The 27,470-nt window shown below is 40.2% G+C and overlaps 2 protein-coding genes across 8 annotated transcripts in view; one reads left to right on the top strand and one right to left on the bottom strand.

Moving 5' to 3' along the window:
* Window positions 1–18,392, top strand: part of REPS1 (RALBP1 associated Eps domain containing 1) — a 55,059-nt gene extending 36,667 nt beyond the window's left edge. For 4 of the 7 annotated variants that reach the window (XM_056852913.1, XM_056852920.1, XM_056852919.1 and 1 more), the window contains exons 10-20: window positions 2,210–2,290; window positions 3,574–3,661; window positions 4,616–4,717; window positions 5,763–5,835; window positions 7,867–7,985; window positions 9,784–9,848; window positions 12,814–12,996; window positions 14,450–14,545; window positions 14,899–15,047; window positions 16,789–16,894; window positions 17,924–18,392. In XM_056852913.1, the coding sequence (XP_056708891.1) occupies window positions 2,210–2,290; window positions 3,574–3,661; window positions 4,616–4,717; window positions 5,763–5,835; window positions 7,867–7,985; window positions 9,784–9,848; window positions 12,814–12,996; window positions 14,450–14,545; window positions 14,899–15,047; window positions 16,789–16,894; window positions 17,924–17,992 (1,131 nt within the window). In that variant the 3' untranslated portion in view covers window positions 17,993–18,392. The remainder of the gene's footprint in view (window positions 1–2,209; window positions 2,291–3,573; window positions 3,662–4,615; window positions 4,718–5,762; window positions 5,836–7,866; window positions 7,986–9,783; window positions 9,849–12,813; window positions 12,997–14,449; window positions 14,546–14,898; window positions 15,048–16,788; window positions 16,895–17,923) is intronic. The other 3 variants (XM_056852914.1, XM_056852916.1, XM_056852915.1) reach the window with 3 other exon arrangements.
* A 2,029-nt stretch (window positions 18,393–20,421) lies between these two features.
* The window catches only part of ECT2L (epithelial cell transforming 2 like), a 60,048-nt gene continuing 52,999 nt past the window's right edge, over window positions 20,422–27,470 (bottom strand). Inside the window, exons 19-23 of the mRNA XM_056852532.1 lie at window positions 26,792–26,948; window positions 25,716–25,781; window positions 24,224–24,312; window positions 22,114–22,286; window positions 20,422–20,561 (exon numbers count right to left, since the gene is read on the bottom strand). Coding sequence (XP_056708510.1) covers window positions 20,422–20,561; window positions 22,114–22,286; window positions 24,224–24,312; window positions 25,716–25,781; window positions 26,792–26,948 — 625 coding nt within the window. The remainder of the gene's footprint in view (window positions 20,562–22,113; window positions 22,287–24,223; window positions 24,313–25,715; window positions 25,782–26,791; window positions 26,949–27,470) is intronic.

The following is a 27,470-nucleotide window of genomic DNA, read 5'->3' as shown; positions in this document are numbered from 1 at the left end:
TCACTTCCGACTAATGCGGCCCTATGTATTAACGGCCTCCAAAACATCCTATTGTTAACAGCCTTGCTCAGGTCTTGCCAACTGAGGGCTGTGGCTTCCTTGATTCAGTCAATCCATCTCATGTATATTACTTAACAATAGACTATCCCTTTTGGGTTGCTTACTGCAGAAAGCATATGGAGGTTTAACAGTGCTATGATCTGCTGCAAGAAATGATAATGGATAACAGCTTTAATGTTAGACAAATTCAGTAACTGTTAGTCATAATGACTTGACATGGGAATTGGATTGGGCATGCCACACTGCAGGAGAGGAACATAACCGTCTGTCCCCCCCAAAGCTGTTTTCCTGGTTGAAATCACTTCCAAAGCTGTTTTTAGCTGCACTAGGAGGGAAAAAGGCAGGTATCTGCATTGAGCCGGTCTCCCCCCTCCCTTGCAACAGTTAAATAGCAACTGGGATGAGGAGCTCGTTTTGTTTGGGGAAACGATGTTGGCCAAGCATTAATGTCCCCAGCATCCAAACCATGATCCTACTCCATCATCCTATGTGGCTGCATTGAAGGCTTTGCATTTTACATGAGCCCAATAGAGTTTTTTGTTTAAGTAGTGGTGCCCCCCCCACAGGCCATATGGCATACTGCTGTTAGGTCTGTTCACAGTTTCACAAGAAGTTTGACATGTAGAAGAAACACAATTCTGTAAAACTAGTTCCGTGGTTCTTTGGATCCTGACCATTAATCAGATGATCCTTTGGTTCCAACAGTATTTTTAGCTTCATGTAGACATAGAACACTTTTCTAAATGGAACACTAATGTATAATCTCTTTAATATTTGTCTTTCTACTTCCTCCTCTATATCTGTAAATACTCTCAGGATACAAATACTTAATTGTACAGTTGTTACTAGCAAAGATTTATTGCAAATTATTGCTAGTATCCATGGTATCTTTTACATGTGCTCTCAGCCATGAGGGAGTGACTATTTCTGTAGGAAAGACCTATGTGGTAGGGTTCACTTAAACAATTTCCAAGCTACTAACAAATAGGCAAATTCCAAATGGCTGGGAGAACATAGAGAGGAGAGGCTGTGGCTCCGTGGAAGAGCCTCTGCTTTGCCTGCAGAAAGTCCCAGGTTCAATCCCCACCTTTTCTATTCAAAGTGGTCAGGTAGTAGGTGATGTGAAAGATCTCCACCAGAAACTCTGGAGAGCCACTGCCAGTCTAAGTAGACAGTACTGACCTTGATGGACCAATGGTCTGATTCAATATTAAGCAGCTTCATGTGTGTTCATATGAAAGACATCTTAGAAGTTGTCTAGTGTTTTGAACATTTGACTAATAGTTACTTACTATTCTACTAACTGAGAAATATTAACAATCTTCATCTGAGAAGTAATCTGACTTTCAAATACTAGGCCAAATCCTTTCTTGCTTTGATGCTTGATTATTCCTGTTGTGTCTGAACTTTTGTTTTCTGAGCATGAGAAACTCATTTTGCAGTTATGACAAAGCATGTCCTGTATCCTGTTGAAATGATTGCAAAGGCAGACTTCCCTGTTGATTTACAGAGTTTGTACTTCTAATCTGTTACCTTGATTCAATTATAAATTAAATATTCTACACTTGTATAAAATGGGGTTCAACTAGTAACCTTCAGATATTGCACTGGCATTGAATTTTATCCCATTTGCAGATTTTGTAATCCAAAAGATATGTTCAAATGGTACTTTATAAAGAAAACTTCTCTGTTTTTTGAATAATAGATTGAGGTGCAATTTTCCCCCCAAATAGTTAAAAAACAAGGAACCGTCTTTATTTACACTGATCATCAGCAGCATTTTTAAAAGTTGTATTTCTATTTGTTTTATTCTGTTATATAAACTCTAAATTTGCTCATGCTGGTTTCTTAAACCAGTCAGTTCTTGAGACAATTTAATATACCTGGCTGTGCTGAAAGACAGCAAAACCCTTAAGCTTTCAGAATGAAGGGAACTTTGTCTCTCGAAAGCTTATACCCCAAAAATCTTGTAGGTCTCTAAGGTGCTACTGGACTTGAATCTACCTTAAACTTTTAGTGTACTTTTAAAATACGTATTGGCCAATTTTCATAAAACATCTGCCAGTGCAACCTCTGAACTCTTCCCCGGGGGAAAAAAAACCTTTTATTCCATCTCTTGTGCTGACTTGTCTCTCCTCTGTCTGTTCAGCAGTGGGAGACATTTAGTGAACGCTCCTCAAGCTCACAAACTCTGACCCAATTTGATTCTAACATTGCACCAGCTGATCCTGTAAGTCAATCACTTAGCTTGCTTGTTTGAAATTAATTTTATTAACTCTGATTTTTTGTTAATTGTGTTTTGCCTGTTAATGCATGATCCTGCTATGCTTGGTGGGGAGTGGTAGTAAGCTTGATAATTTTTATCTGTTTTTAAGTTAACCGAAATTTTGTATGTAGGAGCATAGAATATTGTATGAATTCAGTAGTGATATGGCAGTCATTTCTATAGTACTTTCAGTATATCACAGACATTGTGATACTTCTGCATTGTTCAGGTTGCTTTAAGAATAAATATTTTTAATTATGGTTGTTAACTGCCTGAGGCCAAAAATGAGATAGAAATGAAAATACAAATACAGCCTCTTTGTAAGTACCAGGGACAGCTAGGTTTTCCAGCTCTAGCCCTCTATCCATTGCATGCTACTGACACACACAGAAGTCTTTGTATTCGTGCTCATAATCATATGACCTAGCTATTTATCACCATTGCTCCTTCCTTCCATGTGTAACATCACATGGAAGTATCTAGCGTGCAGCCCTTCTATGGATGTGGTGTCATTAAGAGCAATCATGTACGCAAAATGAATGGATGGCTTGCACGTGAAAATTGGTCCTAAGAGCCTGTAGTTCATCTTCCATTTCCTTCTAGAGCAGAATTTCTCAAACGTCTTGAATTCAGGCATGGTTACAAACTGACTGTAACTCACTAGCAGCCCTCACTTTGACATGTTACCACATAAAATCATTGCACACAGTTTTATGTATGTAGGTCAATGCTGGGGGTGACAGGATAGGAACTCCTAATGCTGGATAGGAACTCCTAATGCTGGCATAAGACAAGAACTAGGACAGGGCTTCTCCTTCGTAAAACCAGCTAGCTGGGAAAGGAGTTGTTGTGGCCAAAAGGCAGTTACAGGTGACTGAAGCTGACCAAGGCTCAAGATTATGAAAGGCACTATTAAAATAATTTATGAAGTTTAATACTTAAGCTTAGCTTGCAAGTGTTCTGTTGGCTCACAGACAACCCCACATTCACTGTGGAATTGAAGATTCTTTCATTATGTACAAAGGTGAATCTGACTCACCATAATGTAGCTTCACAGTTCTTCTGTTTGTCAATACAACCCAAATCCCCTTTTTGGCAGCACTATATATGGTAGCATGGAGTTAAAGATTGAACCTGTTTGCCTCTTTGCATGGTGGGTGCACGACACAGACAACAAAAATGAAGGGTAAACCTCAGCATTGAGTAATTGGTTTAAACAATAAAAATATAATTCTTCTCTATCTTAGGATACCGCTATTGTTCACCCTGTTCCGATTCGAATGACGCCAAGCAAAATTCACATGCAGGAAATGGAACTTAAAAGAACTGGAAATGGTGAGTTTAATTGCTAGAAGTTGTTACTGTACTGTAATAAACAGGGGTCTGGTGGCACCTTAAAGACAACAACATTTTATTCCAGCGTAAGCTTTTGTGGACTAGAACCAATTCTGCAGATGTGGATACTCACTGGGATCTCATTTTAAGTAGTATGGAAGAAAAGCAAACAGTAGTAGGGTCGGGGGCCATGAAATGCATGAAGTACTGGATGAAATTTAATTACTCAAATGCATACCTAATAAAGAAAAACCCAAAGGCTAAACTGGTCAACATCTGTACTGGGTGAGAAAGTCCCAGGTTTTGCTTAGATATTTATAATGAGATGAAAAACCCCAATCCCTGTTGAATCCAAGGAGAGAAGTAGTGTTCATGCTTGTTTCTTCCCCCTCTTAAAGATACAGGAACAGTGGCAGCTTCCATCGTATTACATACAAGCAGTCAAAAGAAGATTTTCTTGGTTCACTACCCAAAGCATGGATGTGGTGAGGCAATTCTGACAGGTGGGTCACCCTCCCACATCCCTGTCTGGAGCTGTCTCACTGCTATTGAGGTACAAGACAGTCTCTCCCAACCTGTGGTAATGCAGGTCTGAGAAGCATGCTTCTCCTGCACCTGTGCTGATATTACCTGGCTGGGCTTCAAGATGGGCTGTAGAGGTGTGGCTTCTGCAGTGCAAGTTGAGAAAGTAATCTGTTGACATAGCAAAACTTTCCCACATTGGGATAGCACCCATGAGAGCAAGAAACCTCTGAAACCAAGATTTCTCAGTGCAGGATAGGACTGAGTGCCAGCTGAGTCAAATTCTAGTTGGTTAAAATAAACCAAAGTTTTCAGTTGTGTTTGAAATGAGCTCAAGCATCAGATTTCCATCATTAGCCAAGGCGTACTATCAGAATGGGAGTAGGGGGAGATGTATTATCATGCTCAAAATATTTTTTCCTTCTTTTTTAGATCCCACAAATCCCACAAGTCCTTTACTTGTGAAATCACCTGATCTTGCAGAAGAAAATAAAATGAGTTCATCTGTAAAATTTGTAGGGGGAAATACAGTTGGTAAGGACTTATCTTGATTTTCCTACTAGCACAGTGGTAATTGACAGTAATGGTTCGTTTACCTGTCAACTTATTACAGCATGAAGTTTTCAGAAAGCAACTATTTTGTAATGTTTGAATGCCATGTATGTGGCTTTATCTATAATATATACAAGATTTGAGAAGTTAGTACTTGGCAGCAGCTTCTCAATCATGAATATGCAGTAGGAAAAAACACTTTCTGCTAATTCAAACATTATACATCTGTTCTCACAGATTAATGTTTATGCTGGAAAAAATTAAATGTGTGAAGTAGCCCTCCGAGCATACTCAAGATGGAGGTGAACTGCCCATCACCACACTCTACCTTCCTTGTACATTCTTGGACTTAACATAATCCCAGGGTACGATTATACCAGTGCCTTCTATCCATGTAGTTGAACACATATGAAGCTGGCTTATACCAAGTCAAATCATGGTATATCAAGGTCAGTACTGTGTTCGCTGACTGGCAGTGGCTCTCCAGGGTCCCAGGGAGAGGTCTTTCACAACACCTGCTACATAATACTTTTAACTGGAAATGCCAGGGATTGCATTTGGAACCTGCTGCATCTAAAGCAGAGGCTTTATCACTGAGCCATGGCCCTCCCTGTGGGTTTCTTCCACTAAACAATGTATTTAGCTTATCACACAAGTAATATCCATCCCATTGGGAGTGTGTCTCACACATGTTATGCTAAACGCACTTTTAGAAAAGCCATGTCTTTGCGCGGAACTCAGCCACCATAGGAGCAGGAATGGAGGAAACAACAGCCAGGCCCCCTGGGATATGCATAAAGTGGACACTATGGTCGGTCTGATGAAAGTAATTAAAATGCGTTTTTTACTTGTCCAGTAGTGGTCAGGCTCATAATAGGAAATTGTTCTTCTAATAAGGCTGATCAAGTGTGTGTCAGTTACGTCCAGTATACTTTTATTTGTTGACCTTGTAAGCTTTATCTTGGTGGAATAATCCATATCTGTTGAATTGTGAAGTATTATGGCTTATTTTTTTTTCTTCTCACAGCAGATGGTTATAGCAGCTCAGATTCCTTTACTTCAGATCCAGAACACATTGGAAGCACTGTAACTAGGCAACGGTAATTCATTGATAAATATTAAAAGATGTTGAAATAGAATGCAGTGACCCCACTTCACAGACAGTACTACCCACCACCACCTCTGTCACACAGGTTTAGGGATACCAGGTAGGTCAGGCAGTCACCGTTCGCCACCTGTCTTGTCTCTTTTTAGCATACAGGGCGCCCTTACCCTTCTACACACCGGATCCCCTCTTTCGGTCAACATTTCTTAACATTTGAACTCTGTTCATTCTTCAAAGCATCTTTGTCACAAGTTATCTTCCTCTCAGCCAGCGTCAGGCTCCTGTTCTCTCCCTCCTGGCTCTAGCTGTTCTCTCTTCTCCCCAGCTGTAGCCCTCCCTTCAACTGCCTTAACGGTTCTAACTGCCAACTATCCTCCCAACATTCTGTTTGCTCCCATTGTTTTCTTTTACAGAGAGGCGCAGAACTGGACCTGTCCATCACATGGGCCCTTCCCTCAGCATCCATCTAACACTTAACATGCATTGGTGCACTTATATACACTATCCCCAAACATTATATGCCTTGACTCTCCAAAAACAAGTTGAATATCTGTTCATAAAATGTGTGTGCCTCCTCGCCAGAGAACAGCTTGAAACCACTCATTTTTTCACATATACTCTGAGATTATAATTCAAGGGAATACATAGTTCTGGAAAGAGACCTTTGCTAGCAATCTGATGGTTAAACACAAGCAAGTTATGCTGTGATGTGAAACAGGTGTTCCGCATGTAGAGTCACAGTTTTGTTATTTTGAATTTCTTTTTTACAAGCAGAGAGGAAAAAAGGGTGATCATATGCAAAGGAGGACCAAGTTCTGTTATCTTCAGTAGCTATTGTGTCCTAGATATTTTTAGGTCCGTGCTTTTCAATTTTTGAGGGACAATAACAGTAGATATAGTAATGGTGTGGGGTTGGCACATATTGCTCAGTGTAGCATTTATTAGGATTGAAAAGGCAAGGTCCAGATGTTAAAATGATTTTGTAAGGTGGATTTGAGTAATGTGGTCACTGGGTTCCCAGAAAAGCAAGTTGGAAAAAGCCAGGTCCAGTGATGGGAAAATCTCAATTATGACTTTGGACTAAATTTATTTCCTTAGAGTATTTATATCCTGTCTTTCCTTGTGGCTCAAGGTGGTTTAAATTACAAATGTAAATGTACAGAGCAAAATGAAACCCAGATTCCTCCACCTCCCGCATGCTTGCATTCTGTTCTCCATTAAAAGCCCTGGCAAATAAAATGGCCTTTTAGCACCTTCCAAAAACTGTTAAGAGATGGCACCCCTCCACACACATACCTCTTTAGGGATACTGTTGCACAGAGTGGGAGCTACAATAGAAAAAAACATGGCCTCTAGTTGTTGCCAGGTGGGGTACCTTAAGTGCATCGTAGTTGATGCACAGGGACCTATCGGTAGAGACGGTCCTTTAGATAAGCAAATCCAAACCTTGAAGAGTTTTAATGATCATATCTAGCATTATTAGACATGTTTTTCCCCCTGGGTTCTGAGAGTTATACTCACTATGCTTAAGTATTTTTGCAACCTGTACATCACTTATCAACACTGTTTGACGTTCATAGAATAAGATAGATTTCCTTTCGTCCAGCCTGGAATGTGAATGGACAGTATGCAGTCTTTGGGTCAGAGCAAGGGTGGCTGTAAGATTTTTTTTGTTTTTAATGCTAACTGGTAGAAAACCTTTGTCATATGTACTAGAAAACACTTTTGCTTTTTGTGGCAGTTTGACAGCTTGTTAATGAACCCACATCACAGTGAAACCCTGCAGTCTGAATAAGGTGGCTGTTTTCCAGCCTAGCAGACCTTAACCCTGGAGATCAGCCACCTTCATTGCATTGTGGCTGGCAGGTCACATAATTCAACACAATGTGTGTAAGTTATCTTTGATTCTCAGATTTCTGCACAAGCTTTAGCAGTAAGGAATCTGTCGCTGTTGCAGTCTAACAGAGGAGCACGTAGGAGTGGTGAGTTTGCAGCTGAATTTATATAGTGCCCATTTGCTTTTCAGGTCACATTCAGGGACATCTCCAGATAATGCAGCTCCACCTCCTCCACCACCAAGGCCTCATCCCTCCCACTCACGGTCATCATCATTAGATATGAATAGGACCTTCGCAATTACTCCAGGTATCTGTTTTCAGAAGCTCATGTTGTAAAATATAATGGCAATTCAGTATATTTTTCTGATGTGGGTTGAGAAACACTTGTATTGGTTTGCGATCTTTTTAAAAAAACCTGTTTTTCTGAATTATAACCACCAATTCCAGAGCACTACATGACTCATAAGGTAGACTTAACCTTTTTGAAAACTTATGCCACAATAAATGTGAATTTCATTTTCCCTTCTAAGTGGCCCCCAACATGGCTCCTTTTATGGAACCTGTTAGAAAGCGCTTAACTTATAAACCTTATAAAAATCTTTTCTGTTTTCAGATTTTAGGCTTTGCGGTTCAGAGGAAGCTGAGTGAAATGCTTTTTTTTTTAAAGGGGCCTTTGCTAAAAGGAATTTGCAGCTGAATCCGTCACATTTACTTGGAAGTATAAGTCAGTGGGATTTTCTTCCAAGGGCTGTAGCCTTAGGAATTTAATTCTTTCCATGCATTGACAAGTTTGACAGAGCAGGGTGTGTAATCTTAGAGTAGAATGTATTTGCGCAAATAGGCCTTCTGGTCCGATGGCAAATTACTTGTTTTTCAAACTTCGAAAATCATAGAAATGTTATCAAAATTTTCTAAATAAGCATGGCATATGCAGACTGGCTGTAGAGCGTGTGCCGGTTTATGCAGATTGTGGCTGGAGTTTTCATGCAGTTTTTAGCTATGCTTTTGTGTAGTACATTTTTAAGAAGACTGTTGAATAGGAAGTTAGTGAGCAGGGGATTGTTCTGTGGGACCAGCAGGCTTTGTGTCCTGTTAAACCTGTGACTGCATGAAAATATAATGGAGAAATACTGCCAAAGTTTGTATCTACATGACTATAATGGTTTAGAGAATATCTACAAGAGTAGCAGTCATATTTCAGCAAGCCACGAGCTACTATTTAGATTTAAATTTTCCACCCTCCAGGCCTTCCCTTTGCTGGGCAGTGCTTTCTGAAAGCATGTGCCACATATGCCCCATGCTTCAGTCCTCTCACATTCACAAAACAGTAAAGTAATACCCTTATTGGCTACACTGGAAAAGCAACCGTAAGAAAATGTTTTGTTGTCTTTACATAACCTTAAAGGTCTGATCTTGGAGGTTGCTGATTCTGTAGGGCCTTGACTCAAGTTACTATCACTCCTGCGCTTGACTAGACTTTGTACCAGAGTCAAGCAAAAAACTTCTTTCTTGATAGCTGAACAATAGGGAAGAGCGCTAGAAATACTTTCAGAGCTGCTCATAGAAAGCGATCAGTGTGAGGTATTTCAGTATTTGTCTGAAAACTACCATTGATGTTGTCTGTTACATCTGTTTGCTGAAATATTTTTTGTTGGATTATAAAGTGACAACCAGTCCAGGTTTACCAGAAGTAACTCTGATATCTGCATTAAAACTGTATCTTGTGGTCACTCAACTAGTTAGGACTGAGCTATTGATTATTAGCAACCACTCAGTACATTTTCTAGCTAATGGTCTAAGGTAATGTGGAAACTAGATAATTGCAGGCATGGAAGCTCTATGAGCTTTCCACCCTTTGAAAGAGGGGAGAAGCAGGTTCTGTCCCTTCCCCTGAAGTGGGGAGTCCCTGCCTGCACATCTGAAAAAGCAGAAAGCTCTCCATTTTCACTCTAACCAGATGAGCATGAGGTTTGCCCTTTGTAAAGACAAAGAACTCGTGGGTTTCCTAGCATATACCCTCAGAGACCCCAGTTTGAGAAACTTATCTAAAAGATAATGTGGTTGGCACACTTAGCTTTTCTCATCTAAATTTTATTATCTTACAGGTCAACAGCAAACTGGAGTGATTGCCTATCCCCCTGCAGTGCCTCCAAGACCTCAACCCTCACAGGTAATTATAGCAGTTTCTTCTAAGGTGCCATCAGTTCATAAGTTTAGTAGCTGTGTCTCTTACATGAGCCTTTTCGCTGTATTCTGAAGAGATCCAGGGTGGTGTAGTGGTTAGAACGTTGAGCTAGAACCAGGAAGACAGGAGTTCAGAACTCCACTCTGCTGTTGAAGCTTACTGGATAGCCTCTCACCCTTCCTTTGAAAAACTTTTTATCCTTGACAAGGTAATGAGGTGGGTTAAACTAAGAGATGAGCAATCCAAGGTTCTCTTAAGATAACTTCATGGCTGAAAAGGTGTAATTTGTACCCTAATCCAACACTTTATCCATGAAACTACTGAATTTGACCTGTATTGCTTTCATATAGAACTATTTGTGTGGAGAACTGTTTCAGTTGAAGCTCAGTTTGGCCTTTTTGTGATAGGATGAGGGTATAGCTATGGGATTTTTTTCTAGATTCTTTAAAACCTATAAAAAGGATAGGCAAAAGTACATTTAAATGAATACCCTTGATAACTTTTATTGGGCCAAATACAATATTACAGGCCAATAGTTAGACTTGTAACTGTGAGGCAGTTGAAGCATTCAGCAATGGTACGAGATAAAGTCCTCATGGACATATGACCTCAAAAGATCATAATTGTGTGTCCCATACTGAAGTATCTTTGCATGTGGCAAGCTGTCTTGTTGAAGATCACCACTGTCCCTTGTGAGCGCTGGTTTTCACCCTGTGGACAGTTTTTGATAAGGGATGCACTGAAGCAATCAGCCATATGTCTCAGGAGGCTGTTTAGACTATAAACATTGGTAGGATAGGTTGGATCCACACTGCTGTATGATATGCCCTTGTTGAACAGCAATCAGGTCTCCCAGAAGTGAGTCTTCGGCTTGGTCTACATATGCAGCACAGTGAGGTGGCAAACTACTGAAGTAGTAGAATAGGCTGTACCATGTGAGATTACAGGGGAGGAATCATATCTTTCAACAGCCACTTGCATTAATAATGCCCAATAAGTGGGAAAGCATTTATCTTTGATATGCTATTTTTTAATATGAAAGGCGTGAACATTAAAAATGTCATTTTTCCTACCTGCTGTTGAAAACAGTACATTTTATCTATTCTATCGCTTCAGAATTCTAGCACCACATTATACTGCATGTGTAGTCCTCATTTGTGTATGTGTGCCATTGAGTCACAGCTGACTTATGGTGACCCTGTAGGGTTTTCAAGGCAAGAGAAGTTCAGAGGTGGTTGCCTGCTTCTGTGTGGGCTGAGAGGGTTCTGAGAGAAGTATGACTGGCCCAAGGTCACCCAGCAGGCTTCATGTGGAGAAGTGGGGAATTGAACCTGGTTCTCCAGATTAGAGTCTGCCGCTCTTAACCACTACACCATGCTGGCTCTCAATCCTCATTTAGACTTCTGTGTTTATTAGGGGTGTGCATTTGGATATGCCGAACCAAAAAAGAGACACCAATATAATGGAGCAAAAAAGGCAAAGCCAAAAAGGTCCATTATCTTTGCAGGGCAGTTTTTTGAGGTAGAGGCACCAAATTTTCAGCAGAGCTGCAGGTGGCTCTCTTTTTGAGAACCCCCACATTTGGTGAAGATTGGGTCAGGGGGTCTAATTTTATAGGCCCCCAAATGGAGGAAAACTGGGTGCGTATAAAATTAGGCCCCCTGACCCAAACCTAACCACACTCGGGGGCTCTCATAAGGAGAGGCACCTGCAGCTACACTGAAAATTTGGTGCCTCTCCTTAAAAAAGCAGCTCTCCTCCCCAGAGCCCTACAAAAACTCCCTAAAGAGTGCATTGTTGCTTTAAAATTTTCCTACCATTGTGAGAATAGTGGGAAAAATTGTCTCAGCTTGATTCTCTGGTCTAAAGTTGCTTGAGAAAAACTAAGTGCTGGTATGGGGACTTGGCTTTTTTTGTATGTTCTGAAAATTTTGGGGTCAATTAAACCCGAATATGAAAAATACAGAAAGAAAATTGGTACGCACCCTTTCTGCTGGGAGACAGCTCACCAGTCACCACCCAGATCGCAAAATACTGTGCAGTAGCAATGAAACTACGTCGCCTTAATGGACATCCTTAATCTGTGGAAATGTAAAATTGGGTGATTCCTAATTTTGTTGGCCTTGGTTGTAAACATCTACTCTGTATGGTCAGTTTCTGTTTTACCTGTTTTATCTGACATACTAGCCACAAATAAAATTTGGTTATTATTATTATAAATTTATTTATTATTATTGGTGCAAACCCCTAATGTATACAGAGAAGAGGAAATGCAAATGCAAACATATGCCATCTACAGGTTGAAAAAAGGTGATTTCCTTTTTTTCCGATGCACTTGCTTAGTTTGGGTGTTCTTTAAATACTTGGTTTGAGAAATATTTTCAAGGGCAGATGGAATGCTTTCAACCACAGACTAGAACGAAGTAAAAGAAAAAGAGCTGTACAATAAGAAAAAAGTTCTTCGTTATCTTTGTCCGTCAGGCAAATGAGCTCAGCACCTGCACATCCTGAACTGTGAACCTTTTTAGCCTGAAATCCTCTGTGTTCATTATGTATGCTCAGGGGGAGGGTCAGCTCTCTTACTCAGGACGTAACTGTAACTGATGATCTTTGAGTGGTCATCTGTGCAATCACACAGCTTTCCCTCCTTTGCTGCAGCAGGCACCTTTTTTAACTTGTTCTCTTCAAAAGAAATGAGAGGAAATGAAGACTCCTGCCCTCTAGGCATGCGCCATGAGCGTAGACTCAGAAAAGTAGGAAGATGTTGCACCGCCAATGTTAGTTCTGGAAGTCTCAGAGTTCAGGCTGTGCACAGAGCCTGTTTGCGGGCCTGCACATACTACCACTCAAGGAACATCAGTTATAGCCAAAGACCTCCCCCCCTTTGCTTAGAATCTAAACAAGATTTTCAGAATAACTAAATTACTCTTCTTTTTTTTTTTTACTTTAGGCTGGAGGTCATGTTCATCGTCCATCAGATTCTGAAGGTTTAATAGCTCATACCAGTACCTCACCTCAACAAATACCAGAACAGCCAAACTTTGCAGATTTTAGCCAGTTTGAGGTTTTTGCTGCATCAGGTGTGAATGAAGAAGAGGATGAAGAAATTGAGAGAAATGCAGAGGTTTTGCAAGTCAGTATAAGCACTGATGTATAGCTCTTGATGTATAGCCCTTGAAATTATTATGTACTTGTCTCTTATGTACTGCCTGGCATTGCTGATATAGTAGTTGGTATTGACAGCCCCATAGATCTTGTTTTCACTCGTCTGCCAAAGTACTCCTTAACTATATAGCCACTGAAAGGAATACTGACAGTGTTAGTGGTAGTGTAATAGACACAGGCCAGGATCCAGAGAGTTATTTCAGTAAGCCAAAGGGTTTGGCTATGTACAACAAGGTAGTGGATTTCTTTAAGCAGCTGACTCCTGTGCTATACAGACTGTTCCTGGCAATCCTCTGAGTTTCAAAAGCAGCTTGCCATGTGACATGGAGGCTATTTGAGAAGCAGAAGCCCGAACTTCCTTAGATGTATGGAATTAGTTGGATGGTACTTTGGATTCCAGACTTCGTAAATATTGAATATCTCAAGCACAGTCTAATAAGCATTTGGTGTCATTTTTACCCTTAACCAGGTGGCAACGAGTTATTCTGTGGTCAAGCTATCATTTTGGAAGTGCATTTTTCATTTATTTCTATACATTTTTCATGTCACCTGGTTAAGGTGCAATGCAATGATTAACTTTGTAATCTTATGGCCTCTCTGTTTTCTTGATAGTGTTCTGGGGATCAGAAGTGGTTGGTTCCATAAAAGTTGGCGTCTTCTAGTAATAGTTGACAGTTATGGAGTACATCTGTATACCTGACTACCAGTGCCATTAACTAGTGCTGAACCACCTTCGCTGACTTTAGTTTGTTTCCAGGCACAATTTGAAGCGCTGGTTTTTGACCTAAGTTCTAAATGGACTGGGGCCAAAGTATCTGAAAGTGTTCTGTTCCTGTATATATATATGCCTGAGGATTGTCAGCTGAAGCCCAATTCCAGGTGTCTTAACCTTTGTAAGGTAGATGAGATGGTCCCAGTAAAAGGGTAGTGGAGCCACTACATTTGTTCTTAAGGTTCCAAGTGAAAACCCTGTTCTGAGCTTTGTAGAATCATGGAATGTTTGGGATTTTTACCTGTTGATTTAGACTGCTTTGTTTTGAGTTTTATTCTTGCATTGCTTTAATTTTATATGAAAGCTGCCTTGAGGGCAGAAATTGGAAAGGTGGACAAATTTATAAATATAAATGTATAGAAGTAATGTTGCGTACAAAATCACAAAGAGAGATAGAGTGGGGAAAATATCTTTGCAACTTGAAAATGTTGATGGGAGAATTACTAACAACAGAAAGTTGGCCATTCCTAACCTGCTGTCGAGGTAGAAGCACTCCAAACTAGTGATGGGAAGATTGTAGCAGCAGCCAGCTAGTGCAGTCGTGCTTTATAATGCAGCCTTTAGATAACTGCCTGGTAGAACAGAAGAGCATTTTAATTGTTGCTAACAAAATGCTTGTCCCTGCATTTCTGAATTATTTCTTTTGTAGGCAGAAAAACCCTCTGATTCTGTAGGAACTATTAGAGTTGCCAAAGTTGATGGAAGATTAGAGGACAAGGCAGCTTCTAGTACCCCTGCAAATGCGGTATGCAAAATAAGAATATAGTAACAACTTAAACAAATACATTTATTGTGTCATGGCCCATTTTATCATAAGATGCATGAGTTGTTTGACTCAGTGGGCAGAAGTGTTTATATGTGCACCAAGATAAGAACAGAAGCATTGTTGATACAAACTACTAAAATTTTTGAGATCAAATATTTATGGTTTGGGGAAACTTTGCTGTACTTTATCATGCTTTTGAAAAAAATATAAACTAGATGCTGCTGTTCCACATTGTCTCACAGTCCCTGTTGACTCTTACCGTGAGATTTAGAGAAAATAATTTATAGCAATATAACAAGCAGTATGTGTCAATGCCACATTTATTTTTCTAGAGCAAAGGCACCACACCTCTAGCTCCACCACCAAAACCCATACGCAGAAGGCCAAAATCAGAGGATGAGCTGAGACCTGAAGCTGAGGAGCATACACAGAAAACAGGTGTCATAGCTGCTGTTCTTGCTTCACAGCCATCTATTCCTAGGTAACCCAAGATGTGTATCAATATTGCTAATGGATATACTTGTTAATGAAAATGTCTTGCTATCATAGAAAGAAGTAGATGTCTATAATATTTTAATCGTGTTGCTAAATAAAGAGAGCAAACGATTGAATCCTAAACACAAGTACAATGGATTTTAGTGAATAGAAGTACAAACATAACTTGGTTAATATTGTGTGTGTGTGTGCGTGTGTGAGAGACACACACACAACTAACAGACTAACAGGTGGTTTGCCAGTGCTTTCCTCTGCACAGCAACCCTGGTATTACTTGGTGGTCTCCCATCCAAATACTAACCAGGGCTGACCCTGCTTAGCTTCCGAGATCTGACGAGATCGGGCTGTACCATGCTGTCTTCCCTCGTTTAATATCAAAAAGGTAAAGGTCCTCTGTGCAAGCACCGGGTCATTCCTGATCCATGGGGTGACATCACATCCCAACGTTTCCTAGGCAGACTTTGTTTACGGGGTGGTTTGCCAGTGCCTTCCCCAGTCATCTTCCCTTTACCCCCAGCAAGCTGGGTACTCGTTTTACCACCCTCGGAAGGATGGAAGGCTGAGTCAACCTTGAGCCGGCTACCTGAAACCAACTTCCGTTGGGATCGAACTCAGGTCGTGAGCAGAGCTTTTGACTGCAGTACTGCAGCTTACCACTCTGCGGCATGGGGTTCCTTGTTTAATATTACACTCTATGAATATTAGAATTTCAAATCAAATTGTTTAAAATTGTACTACGCCAAATTTAAGTACTAAGTGTACAGCTTATTCTATCACTCTTCCCTTGCTTGTTACAAGATTTGCTGCATGCCTTTGCATCCATGGGTTCACCAAGTAAACATTATTTACATTGGATTGGAATTTTTGAAATTCCCGGCAGCAACCTAAAGGGGATTAGTCAGAGTCTTTGATCTCCCTTGCTCTTTCAGAAAGTTACGTTCCAGTTGTTCTTATTTCCAAGCTGGTCACGTGTCTTCCTGTTGTGCTCCACAGAGAAACATATGGCAGATACAATTACTAGAAAACTCTGAACTCTGAAAAATTTGCAAAGTAAATAGATGTGTATATGTTTCATATAGTTGAGTACCAGCCCTCAGCCTTTCTCTGCTTTGAACCTGGATTATTTTGGCAAAAGGTTTTGGATATCAATTTGTAGTTATCAGTACAGAAAGTCATTTTTTATGACAGTATAATTCAGTACAACATTCTTATGCTAGAAACATGCTTATTATCTGTCTATGTATAACCAAATCAGTAATTTTTTATATAACTGTAAAAACTACTCTGAAAATTTATTATTCCAAAAATGAAACTAATCTGGTTGTAAATATTATTATACCAGCAAGAATGAGTTTTCTGGGGGGAAAATGATTTAAATCAAGTCTTACTGACTAGTGATTTAAATCTATTTGATTTAAATCAAATCCACCCTGTATACAATTTAGTGTATATACCAGCACTTTGACTTTTCAAAAGAGCTTTGAAGCATAATAAATTTTCCAAGGCAGTTTGAGGTGTCTTTTGGAAAGTTAGTCTACAGGCTGGCCATAGTAATGTGTAGTCAGTGGTCACTGACAGGAGAGGATGCCAAACATACCAAATCAATTCAACTAGAAAATATTAGAAGGCTAATAATAAAGCCATAATTTCAGAATAGCTACTTAATTGAGTCATTTGTAAACAAAATCAGCTATTTCTGATAACTGTTTTGTGATATGTCCCCTCAGATCGGTGGGTAAGGACAAGAAAGCAATTCAGGCATCAATCAGACGCAATAAGGAGACAAATACTGTTTTGGCCAGACTGAATAGTGAATTACAGCAACAGTTAAAGGTAAATAATATTTTGGAAATATTTTAAGAGAACAAGAGATTATTTGGAGACCTTATGAACATGCAATTTTCTTTTATGCTAGACCTTTGGGGGGAAGGTTTTTTGAAGGGGTCAGCTTCATTATCTTTGAAGGCTGAAAATATGAATGCTTTCCAAATGGGAAAACCCTGTTTGCAACATGGATCATATTTTTAGTCTTTGCCAGCTTTCTCATGTTCATTCTACTCCTTCATGTAGTGCAGGGGTGGGGAACGTCAGGCCCGGGGGCCGTTTAAGGCCCTCGAAATCATTTGGTCTGGCCCTTTGTGGGTCCTGGCAGATCTCTAGCTGAGAAGGATCTAAGACTGGTGATCCGCCCCCTCCCACGTATAGGAATAGCCTCTATTCAAGGTGGATGTGAGTTTGTTTTGCCGAGAATAATAACCCTTCCCCCCCCCCCTTGCAGAAGAGTCATTAGCTATGGAGCTGTTAGGACAGCCCAAGAAACTGTGTTAACCCTTTCCCACCCAAGCCATGGAAAAACGTATTCCCTCTGTACTACAAGAGGGCTGACGCCCGGCTGGTGCATCAGACCATCCTGTGTCACCAGGTGGGCGAGTGCGCCACCTGTTGGATGCCTTCCTGCTTGCCCATGCTGGGGGGGTCATCTGGGGCAGCTGCTTGCTTGGGGCTTGGTCGACTAATTTTTAAGTTGATAATTTTGTATGGCCCGCGAATGATGTTATAAATATCCAAATGGCTCTTGGCGGGAAAAAGGTTCCCCACCCTTGATGTAGTGTAACCAAGCTTTTGCATTGGTTAGCAATGCACAAGGGCCTGCCACCAGCTATTTTAGATTTCTCCTTTCCCATATATGTGTGACATAACATTGGTTAAAATAAGTAGTAGTAGTAAAATGTAATAGGTTGCATCAAAAGATCTAGACCGAAATAAGAACTTTGCATGATGAACGTTGATGCCTATAATTGTATCTTTAAAAATGTTCTAGTGTTCTTTCACTCTAGAGTATTAAAAAATCTTTCTTTCCAGGATGTTCTTGAAGAGAGAATTTCACTGGAGGTTCAACTGGAACAGCTTCGACCTTTCTCTCACTTATAAGCCGATTGCCGTTAACTGTGAACTAATTAACCTTTGAAAGGGGAAACTGGGTAAAAGGCGTAATTAAATACCCATATGGTCAGCTCAGTGCACTCTAACATTCTGTGATTGTTTTATCCTCTGTCCACAGTTGTATTTAAGTAGCTTTTATAATTTTAATACAAAGAATTGGAATCAATGTTTCCTTGAATATTCTATATATTGGCACTGCCATCCCTCCCATTTCTTGGGAACACACAGTCTAAGTTGAAGCCAGGTTTTTACAATTTCAGTGGCCTAAATCCCAAACTGGAATTAATTACCTGATGGATGTTTTTGTATTTCACATCATGAATAAAAATATTCCAGGTATCCAAATGGATACCTTTGTTACCAGTTACCTTAACTAAACACAAAAGTACATTTTTATCATAAATGTGTACTATACATGTGAAAGTGAGATTTACCTGCTGTGGTCATCAGTCAGTTTCCTCTCACCATTTATTGTTAACTACAATTTCAAACAGCCTTCCATTTTGAATAAACCAACTCCTTCAAGTGCCACACACTTGCATACTATGTTGCCATGCCAAATAGATTTGGTTATTCTTTTGTTTAGGTATCTTGTACAACATGACCACAGCTTCACAGTGGTTTTAATTCATGACCCTGATTTTGCAGCATGCACGTATACATCCCTTTTGTGAAAGGAACGGGTGTTCCTCTCAGTCAGGCCTATTTCCTGAACACCTGTAGTTGCATGATTTGCACATTGCCTTTTTTATTAATTGACACATTCACCAGACTCTCTTGTAAAAGAATCCATGGTCAAGAAATGTGTCAGCACGTCAGTTCTTTTTTTTCCCTTCCCCTCAAAATATGTGGTTTAAGAGGTTTGAGCTACACTTTCTCTTCATGTCTCCAAGCCTTATTCCTCTGGCTTATAGACAAGTTGCATTATTAACAGAAAGTTCCCTGACTGTATCCTGCTCTTCAGGTTGATGTACTGTATTAGGGTTTGTTGTATATTGTATAATACACACCTTTTGATCTCATATGTAAATTTGTATTAATGCTGACTAACAGCAGATATACTATTTAATGGCTTATTCTGGCTGTGGGATCATAGATGTTAAACTGCATGAATGTATCTCAGCAGAATCAGAACTAGCAATTGTGTGATTTTTACACCAATAAAACAGCACAATATTTTAACTTGGTGAATCCTTTCTAACTTTGGCTTAATGTAACAGGAATATACTGTCTTTTGTTGTTCTGTGAATACAATTATTCTGTGAAGTATTTTGGTGGCAGGAGAACAGCTGCTTCAGAAGTAGTTGGTCACCTTTTGAATGATGATCAGACCAGAAGCAATATCTGAATGCAAACCGTGCTCTTTATTAGACAATAAACATGTATTGTTTTACAAAAAGAGAACAAAGTGAGATAATAATACATATACTTCATATATCAAGCAAGAAAAGTAAAAACTTTAAATGGTATAATTAAGAATTGCTAAGTTTGGTAGTGATTCTTAATTATACTATTTACTGGTCTGATCATAATTAAGAATTGCTAAGTTTGGTAGAGAGCCAATGTGGTGTAGTGGTTAAGAGCGGTGGACTCTAATCTGGAGAACTGGGTTAGATTCCCCACTCCTGCACATGAAGCCTGCTGGGCGACCCTGGGCCAGTCACAGTTCTTTCAGAACTCTCTCAGCCCACAGCAGTCAATGGCAAAACGCCTCTTCCCTTGAAAACCCTACGGGGTCGCCATAAATTAGCTGTGACGTGATGGCACACACACACAAGAATGGTAAGTGCATTAATTGATACATATTTGTACATATTGTTTGACAGGAAAAGGAATATTAGTCACAGTAAATGTACTGTATTGTTGATAATGAAAAAATCCATTCTGTTCGTATTGTGTGAGTAATGTATATTCGGTCATGCATATGACAGGGATGCAGAGTTAGTCATGCAGAGCTTGCTTTGCACTGCCATAGTATAGAACACCCCCCTGTTTGCTGGGGTGGAGCAGGGGTGTGTAATTTGTATGACTGTTTTTGGAAGACTGTGGAAGGCAACGATGATACTAATCACCCAGCTGCCCCTTGCTTCAATACTGCTAGCACAATGAAGATTTTCTCCAGCATCATCAATATTAGGGGTGAGGTGAGGCCATCTTTCCAGCACTGACCCAAGGATAGGTGTCAGTCTAATATTTAAAAGACTTCTTCCTTGTTCTATATTCAGAATTAATAAACTTCTTGGAAGGAAGTTTTAGTTAGCAGAAGTTAGTAGAATTCCTATACGTACACAACTTTTTCATGTCATCTACTTAAAGCTAATTGTTAAAAGTGGATTTGAGCAAAGTATTTAGAAATAGGCTCATTTTCTGTGTCAAAGTTAGTAAGCATGAAATCATGTTGCTGGCTAATATAAATCTTAAAAGATGCTTCCATTCTCTTCAATGTTACAGATAATTGCTCTTTGCAGTGCAGAAAGCCATGGGAATTTGTCCGCTTCCTCTGTAGAACAAATCCACTGATGCCTGGGTCCTTGTAGAAGAAAAGCATTCTTTATATCTGTTAAATAGAAATGGTTGATTTCTTTTTCAGGATAACGTACTGCAGTTATTCATTTAGTTATTCAAGGATAGTAATAGGGTGACTCCTAAAGGTTTTCCTCTAGCCAAACTAGAAGTCAAATATGTGGTTATGACAAGCTACTTGACTTCCCTGGGTCGCAGTTATTCTCTAACCCAGCAATCCTGAATGTGGTACCTATGGTTGCCATGGAAACTGCCAGTGTGTTCCCTTGCATCCACTTGTTTCACCCCTAAAGCAAAGAGCCAGTCCTGGCTTGGAGTGGGAGGTGATTCATAAAAGTACGGGAAGTATCATCTTTGTGTGTGTGCGTGGAGCACTGATTTGAAATGGCAGCTTCCATCATAGGAGAATTGCTTGGCTTAGTATCTCCTAACATGATGTGATTAGACCCAGCCCCCTGGCAGCCATATTGTGGCAACAGCTATCTGCTCTCAGAATTGTGAAAGTGTGGGAACTTTTATTAAGCTTGTGGACCCCTTCTACTTAGAAATACCTAAGATGATTATAAACACTTTAGCTTTTACAATAGCACAGCTCTTCCATGCTAGTACTCATTGTCATCCTTCATTTTCTTCATCCTAGTCTTATCTCACTGATGTATATTTCTGCATTACTATTCTCCTATGCAGTGCCCACCACCCTTAATGCTGTGTAAGTTGTAAACCAGCAGTAGTTCCTCTACAAAGGAATGAATCCTACCGAAATCTATTCTCAGAATTATGTACACTGTTCACATATACATGTTCAGACATACAGAAATCTATTCTCAGAATTATGCACACTGTTCAGATATACATGACTGGAAATGACTTCACTTTTGCCTCTGATGCATTAAGATCACATGACTGGCTTAAGTAGGCCACTCGTTTCTGGGGTCTACAGTTCTTGTAGTTCAAAACCCCTTTTCTGTGGAACTGCTGTACAGCCATTTGCTGCATTTGTAGTTGGACATTCTCAAAGAACCCAGCTGTGCATAATGTGCAGGGGTGTTACATTTGCATTGACCCTAAACTCAAAAAAGCTAGTGCATGCCATATGATCATTTTTGAGGTTAACCTCTGCACAGTTTGCAAAAGTGATATCTACACATGGCTGTCTAGGCCTAAAGTGGGGAATAGAGACTTAGCCATCTTTGGTGGCTATAAACGACAGTTTCCCATTGTTTTAAATGTTATAATGCTTGTACTCTATGGTTAGTTATAGGATAATGCTGAATGCACCGAAACCATGCCATAGCACTTATTGGGAGGGAGCATCAGGTGAAAGCAAACCAAGGAGGCCATTCTTAAAAAGCAACCACTTGGGTATGATATGCTGCAAGACTAGTCTGCACTTTATATGGACAGGAAAGCTAAAATAAATTAATCTGAGGCACCTTCTAATGAAGGAAGAATAATCGGGATCCAAAGAACTGCACAACTAGTTCTGCATGCTTAAGGAAGTTTTAGACATGTTTCTTAAACAGCAGTACAGCATACATAGATTGGTTTTACATGTTTATATCAGTTGATGACACTGAAAAACGTACATTTGGACTCCGGAATATCTTCAACAAAGAGCTGATGAAGTGCCACCATCTCCAAGAACTGGTGAGTCATCTTTGAGCTCCGTTCAAAAGGCTTGTGAGAGATGCTACGTCGAGTGATAACAAGTATATCGTTGAAAAGGAAAAGGCTAAGGTCATGGGTGTGTTCATAGAGCCTGTAAAAATGAAAGCAAATAATCCATCTTCCAAATTATTTAAGCACAAGGGTATTAATGCAAGACTTCTTTGAGTACTTTTTAAAAGAGTAAAAATAATTAAAAGACAAACATACAGTAAGAAAAACCCAGAAGTGCCAGCACGATTGGTTACATTAGGATGCTGCTGTTTAAGATCACCATTCTAATATTCTATTTGTTCTCTAGTTAAGTATTAGAATTGGTTCAATATGGTGGCTTATATCTTTAAAGTGCCAGTGTCTGCATTTTACCTGTGTTCCTGTTCCCCTATCCTGGCAGTTCCTTTCTGTCCCTTGGAAGACTGTTTCGGGGGGGGGGGCGCAGTCAGGAGGAGCAAGGGCATGAAATCAGCCTCTTCTCTCCACTCAGTGCAGCTGTGCTGACACAGCAGCTTCACACTTTCTTCTCCCTGCAGCCCCTGAGGCATGCCGCCGATACACATTAAGTTGCCTTAGAGTGAGTTACATCACTGGTCTATCAAGGACAGAATAGTCTGTTCTGACTGGCTGTGGCTATCTGGGATCTTTCACATCACCTACTATCAGATCATTTTAAGTGAAGATGCCAAGTATTGAACCTGGGGCCTTCTGCATGCAACACAGATGCTGTGTTACTAAGCCATGGTTCCTCCCCTGGGGCCACATAGGTTGTACAGCCCCAGGAATAACCTTTCCAAGGGACTCCGGTGAGGTGGGATCCACCTGCCTTTTTAAATACCTAACAGGATACAAGGGGGGGATTAAGTAGTGTAAAAGAAATTTGAAACTAAGGGCAGCTACATGAGGGTCAGCGTGGTGTAGAAGTTAAGAGTGGTAGACTCTAATCTGGAGAACCGGGTTTGATTCCCCACTCATCACATTTCTCTCAGAACTGTGTCAACCCCACCTACCTCACAAGGTGCCTGTTGGGGGTGGGGAGTGATTGTAAGTTACTTTGAGACTCCTTAAAACGGGTGGGGAACGTCAGGCCCGGGGGCAGTTTAAGGCCCGCGAAATCATTTGGTCTGGCCCTTCGTGGGTCCTGGCAGATCTCTATCTCAAAAGGATCTAAGACTGGTGATCCACACCCTCCTGCAGACAGGAATAGCCTCTATTCAAGGCAGATGTGAGTTTGTTTTGCCAAGAAAAAGAACCCTTTTCCCCCTTGCAGAAGAGTCGTTAGCTATGGAGCTGCTAGGACCACCCAAGAAACAGTGTTAACCCTTCCCCCCCCCCCAGGCCATGGAGAAACGTATTGGTCAGCTAATTTTTAAGTTGATAATTTTGTATGGCCTGAGAATGATGTTATAAATATCCAAATGGCCCTTGGTGGAAAAAAGGTTTCCCACCCCTGCCTTAAAAGATAGAGAAAAGTGGGGCAAAAAAACCAACTCTTCTTTTTCTTGTGATTAATCAACAATTATCAGTAAGCAAATGAATATTTCTGTTTTTAACTGGAAAGAATTATCCTTGGGCTACTGATATAGCTCTACAACTTCAACCCAGATATAGAGGATATATTGACAATGAAATTTAGACCCCAGATCTGATTATTCCTTTTAATGTTTGCTAAAAGAAAATATATCCATCTCAAACATGAGATACCAGAAAACAGCATAAATGGCCAATAAATTGTCAGACACTGCAATGACCTTTGAAGCACTCATAGTGAATGTGGTCTCCCCACATTCATCATAATCGAACTATGCAATTTTAAAAGAACAAAACAACATTACAGCCCATCTGTTACAATTTCAGAAATGTGTGAATTGTGCACCTCAGCTGAAAATCACATACAGATACTTCCCTTTTTCATTTTTATTCTCCTTCTATATCCAAGGGAAAAAATATTAACAATTCATCAAGAACACCACCAGCTTTCTCCAGAAAGATTAAAGCTTTTATTACCCCAACTAATACTTACATAGATCCACTTACCTGAATGGAGCGCTGACTCTCTTAGAACAGCAGCGTAGCTGGGCTACATCTTGTGTCCTCATTAGATACCTGTTGGCTTTCAATAACTGCTGTAGGTTAAACAATAAAATATAAATCATGAAAACCAAATCTGATACCTGGTGGTTGAGCTCACACAGTTCATCACACAGTTCTGTGGTGCAATGCTTAAACATCCACAGGAAACATATAGTTGGCATGAATTTTCATCTCAAATACACAACTGTCATTTTTGCTCAAATATTTTTGGTTATACCTTTATTAATGTGTGGTTTAATGTAAAACAAAACAATAAAATTGGTGATCAGTGGACAGTATCCTAGCTTTTCTACTAGCTAAAGCAGAAGGATGCCATTTTCATCAAAAAGAGTGTACTGTATGACCCATGTGAACCATAAGGGGCAGCCACAACACTGAAACAAGAAAAGTGGAAAAGCTGATAGGATCCAACCCAGTTGTTTTTAATCTGTTCTGAAGTAGGACCCACTTTTAATTTGCGAGCTAATTTTAGTCTTTTATAAATTTTATTATACATGTGTACAGGCACACCTTCCCTTTGTTATATTAAACTGTTAGTATCAATGACATACCACCTTTGTACCATACTGTCCTGTGTTAACATATAGATATTTCCTTTACTACTTTTTATTGTGCTCTCAGTATCACTTTACTCCAACAGAATATGCTACAGTCCTACCTTTTATCACTATTGTATTTTTTCTGTTAATGAGTACTCCCATCACTATGAGCTGAATTGCCACAAAGCACTCATGGAGTGCGCTTGCTAACATGGATCTTGCCCCCAGTCTCTAAGATCTCTGACAAGCTGATGCTGGAGGTCAAGGGACCCCATATAGACAAAAAGCATCCAACCTGAGGACCTATGGTGAAGAGCAAAAGCCAAGGCAAATTGCTCCCACCTCACTTGCACCAACAAAAGCTCCACTGCTGGAAGAAGAAGAGTTGGTTTTTATATGCCAAATTTCTGTACCACTTAAGGAAGAATCAAACCAACTTACAATCACCTTCCCTTCCCCTCCCCCAACAGACACGCTGCAAGGTAGGTGGGGCTGAGAGCTGTGACTAGCCCAAGGTCACCCAGCTGGCTTCATGTGGAGAAGTGGGGAATCAAACCCGGTTCTCCAGATTAGAGTCCACCGCTCCTAACCACTACACCACGCTGGCTCTGGGGTGGATGGTTGCCCCGGTCCCACTTGTCTCCATAGTCTCCAAGGCTGCCTGGTTTTTTTCCACAAAGAAAGGTTTACAAGGAGTTGTGCTCCCCAACACTGTGTTCTTCCACACAAAACTGCCACTGTTGTACATTTGTTATCTTAGGATCAACCGTACAACAGATGCATTTGTTTGTATATTTCTCCTGGTGATACCACCTTGTGCCATATTCCACCTTCCTCATAGGCGTGCATGCACTTCCTTTGCAGTGCCTTCTTATCTACAAAATGTGAATACTTACAGGACATCCTTGGATGAGTCTTTGTGTAGTTAATATCCGATCATCCCTGTCCACGTTTTGCTTTAGCTAAAGATTTAAAACAATGAACGTAACCATGCAAGCTTCCCAGGATGGGGAAAAAACATCTGTATTCACAGACCATTCAAGGAAATAATCATGCAATCCTACAAGAACACTTTCTTGGGAATAAGCCCCAATGGATAGACTGGAGCAGGATTCTGAGTAGACCTGCCTAAGACTGCTCTCTTCATTTCTCAGTTTTTAAAGGATTAATATAGTCATTTGTAGGTAACTTCTAAAGAGATGGTGTTTACATTTAAATGTAGGTACATTTTATTTAAGGTTTTAACATATGTGTCAGTGATACATATTTGAACTCAATTTGATGGTGTGCAGGCTCTGCTCTCTGACCTACAAAAACTCTTCATTCTGAAAAAGAAAGGCCAACTTAAAGAGTCCTCTCGTGCAGAGTCACCTCAGGTGTCATGTGGGGAGTTGCATGTTTTGTTTGAAGGTACTTTTAACATAAAATTCAGACTCCATGTCAAAACTCATTCTATGAGACAGAAGATTGGTTCACTCAGTAGTGAGAAGGTTTGATAATGAGCAAGAGTTTTATGTGATTAGCAGATTTAGATAAGTGACTTCCCATGTGAAAACAGAAGTGCTAAAATTGCATAGCTGCTATCTCAGCAACTGAAAAAGCATATTTTCTTGAAAATCATGCCCAGTTGACATAGGTTCGTCCCTGAGCTTTCAACACTGAAATCCACATACTTTGAATAATAATGTGTAAACTTTGACATTCTGTAAAGCAGACAGTGGCAATATGGAATGACAGTTGGTTTCCAGTTCACCTTGGGGTGGATCCTGCGACCATCTTCCACGAAGTCTTCCTCTAACAAAAAAAAAAATCCTTTCTTTATCAGAGGAAGACTTCCTGTATCAGAAAATGTCATTTTCCTTTAAAGGAAGGCCCAGCAGAAAAGAATCATAGGATCCAGCCCACTGTTTCCAGTATGGGGACCTTAGTGATCCTTGCAACATCATCAGATTGAAAGGAACATGTGACAGACCTGATCGATGTAATCTTTGTATTGGTGCATTTGCTTAATTGCAGAAGTCAAGTCTTCACGGTCAGTGTGTTCTGTTGGAGTGTGAAGCCTCAAAGCATACAGGAGCACAGTGTACTCTTCAAATCTCTTAGATGGCCACAGCAGAAGTTCCTGTAGGCTACATAGCTCACACATAAATCATGCTTTAAGTACAAAAGTGGCAGATTCACATTCTACGTACTCTAGCATTTCTCCCTAGAGATGGACTTGGACATTCCGCTTGCATTCCTTTTTGTCTAGTGTGGAGGTGGTTCTCTGCCGAGTGTTTTCTCTGGCGCTAGGCACTTCTTGGCTCCTTGAGCACCACTGGGTCTTTCAGCAGTACCTAATACCAGAGGAATGTGCACCATAGCAGAAGAGTGGAAACCAGGTACAGGATCCAAGCCCATAGCCTTTAGGTCGGGTAGGCAGATAAGTCCTTGTTTAGATTGACTTGCAAGCACTGTTTTAATGTGCTTTGACCTGCAAAGCAGTACAACTGAAAGCCTTAAATTAAGACAGGGCAAAGCAATATTTTGTGACTCTACTTATTTATGATCAATATACCATATTCCCCCTGAGACCAGCTGCCCAGTAGAGGATTCCACCCCTAAAATCTGCCATCATGTAGGACAATGTGTTCTTGAAACTGGGCAGAATA

This window comes from Euleptes europaea, chromosome 7 (assembly GCF_029931775.1).
Source record: "Euleptes europaea isolate rEulEur1 chromosome 7, rEulEur1.hap1, whole genome shotgun sequence".
Taxonomy (NCBI): Eukaryota; Metazoa; Chordata; class Lepidosauria; order Squamata; family Sphaerodactylidae; genus Euleptes; species Euleptes europaea.
The sequence above is the reverse complement of the archived record's forward strand: the minus strand, read 5'-3'. Positions and strand labels throughout refer to the sequence as shown.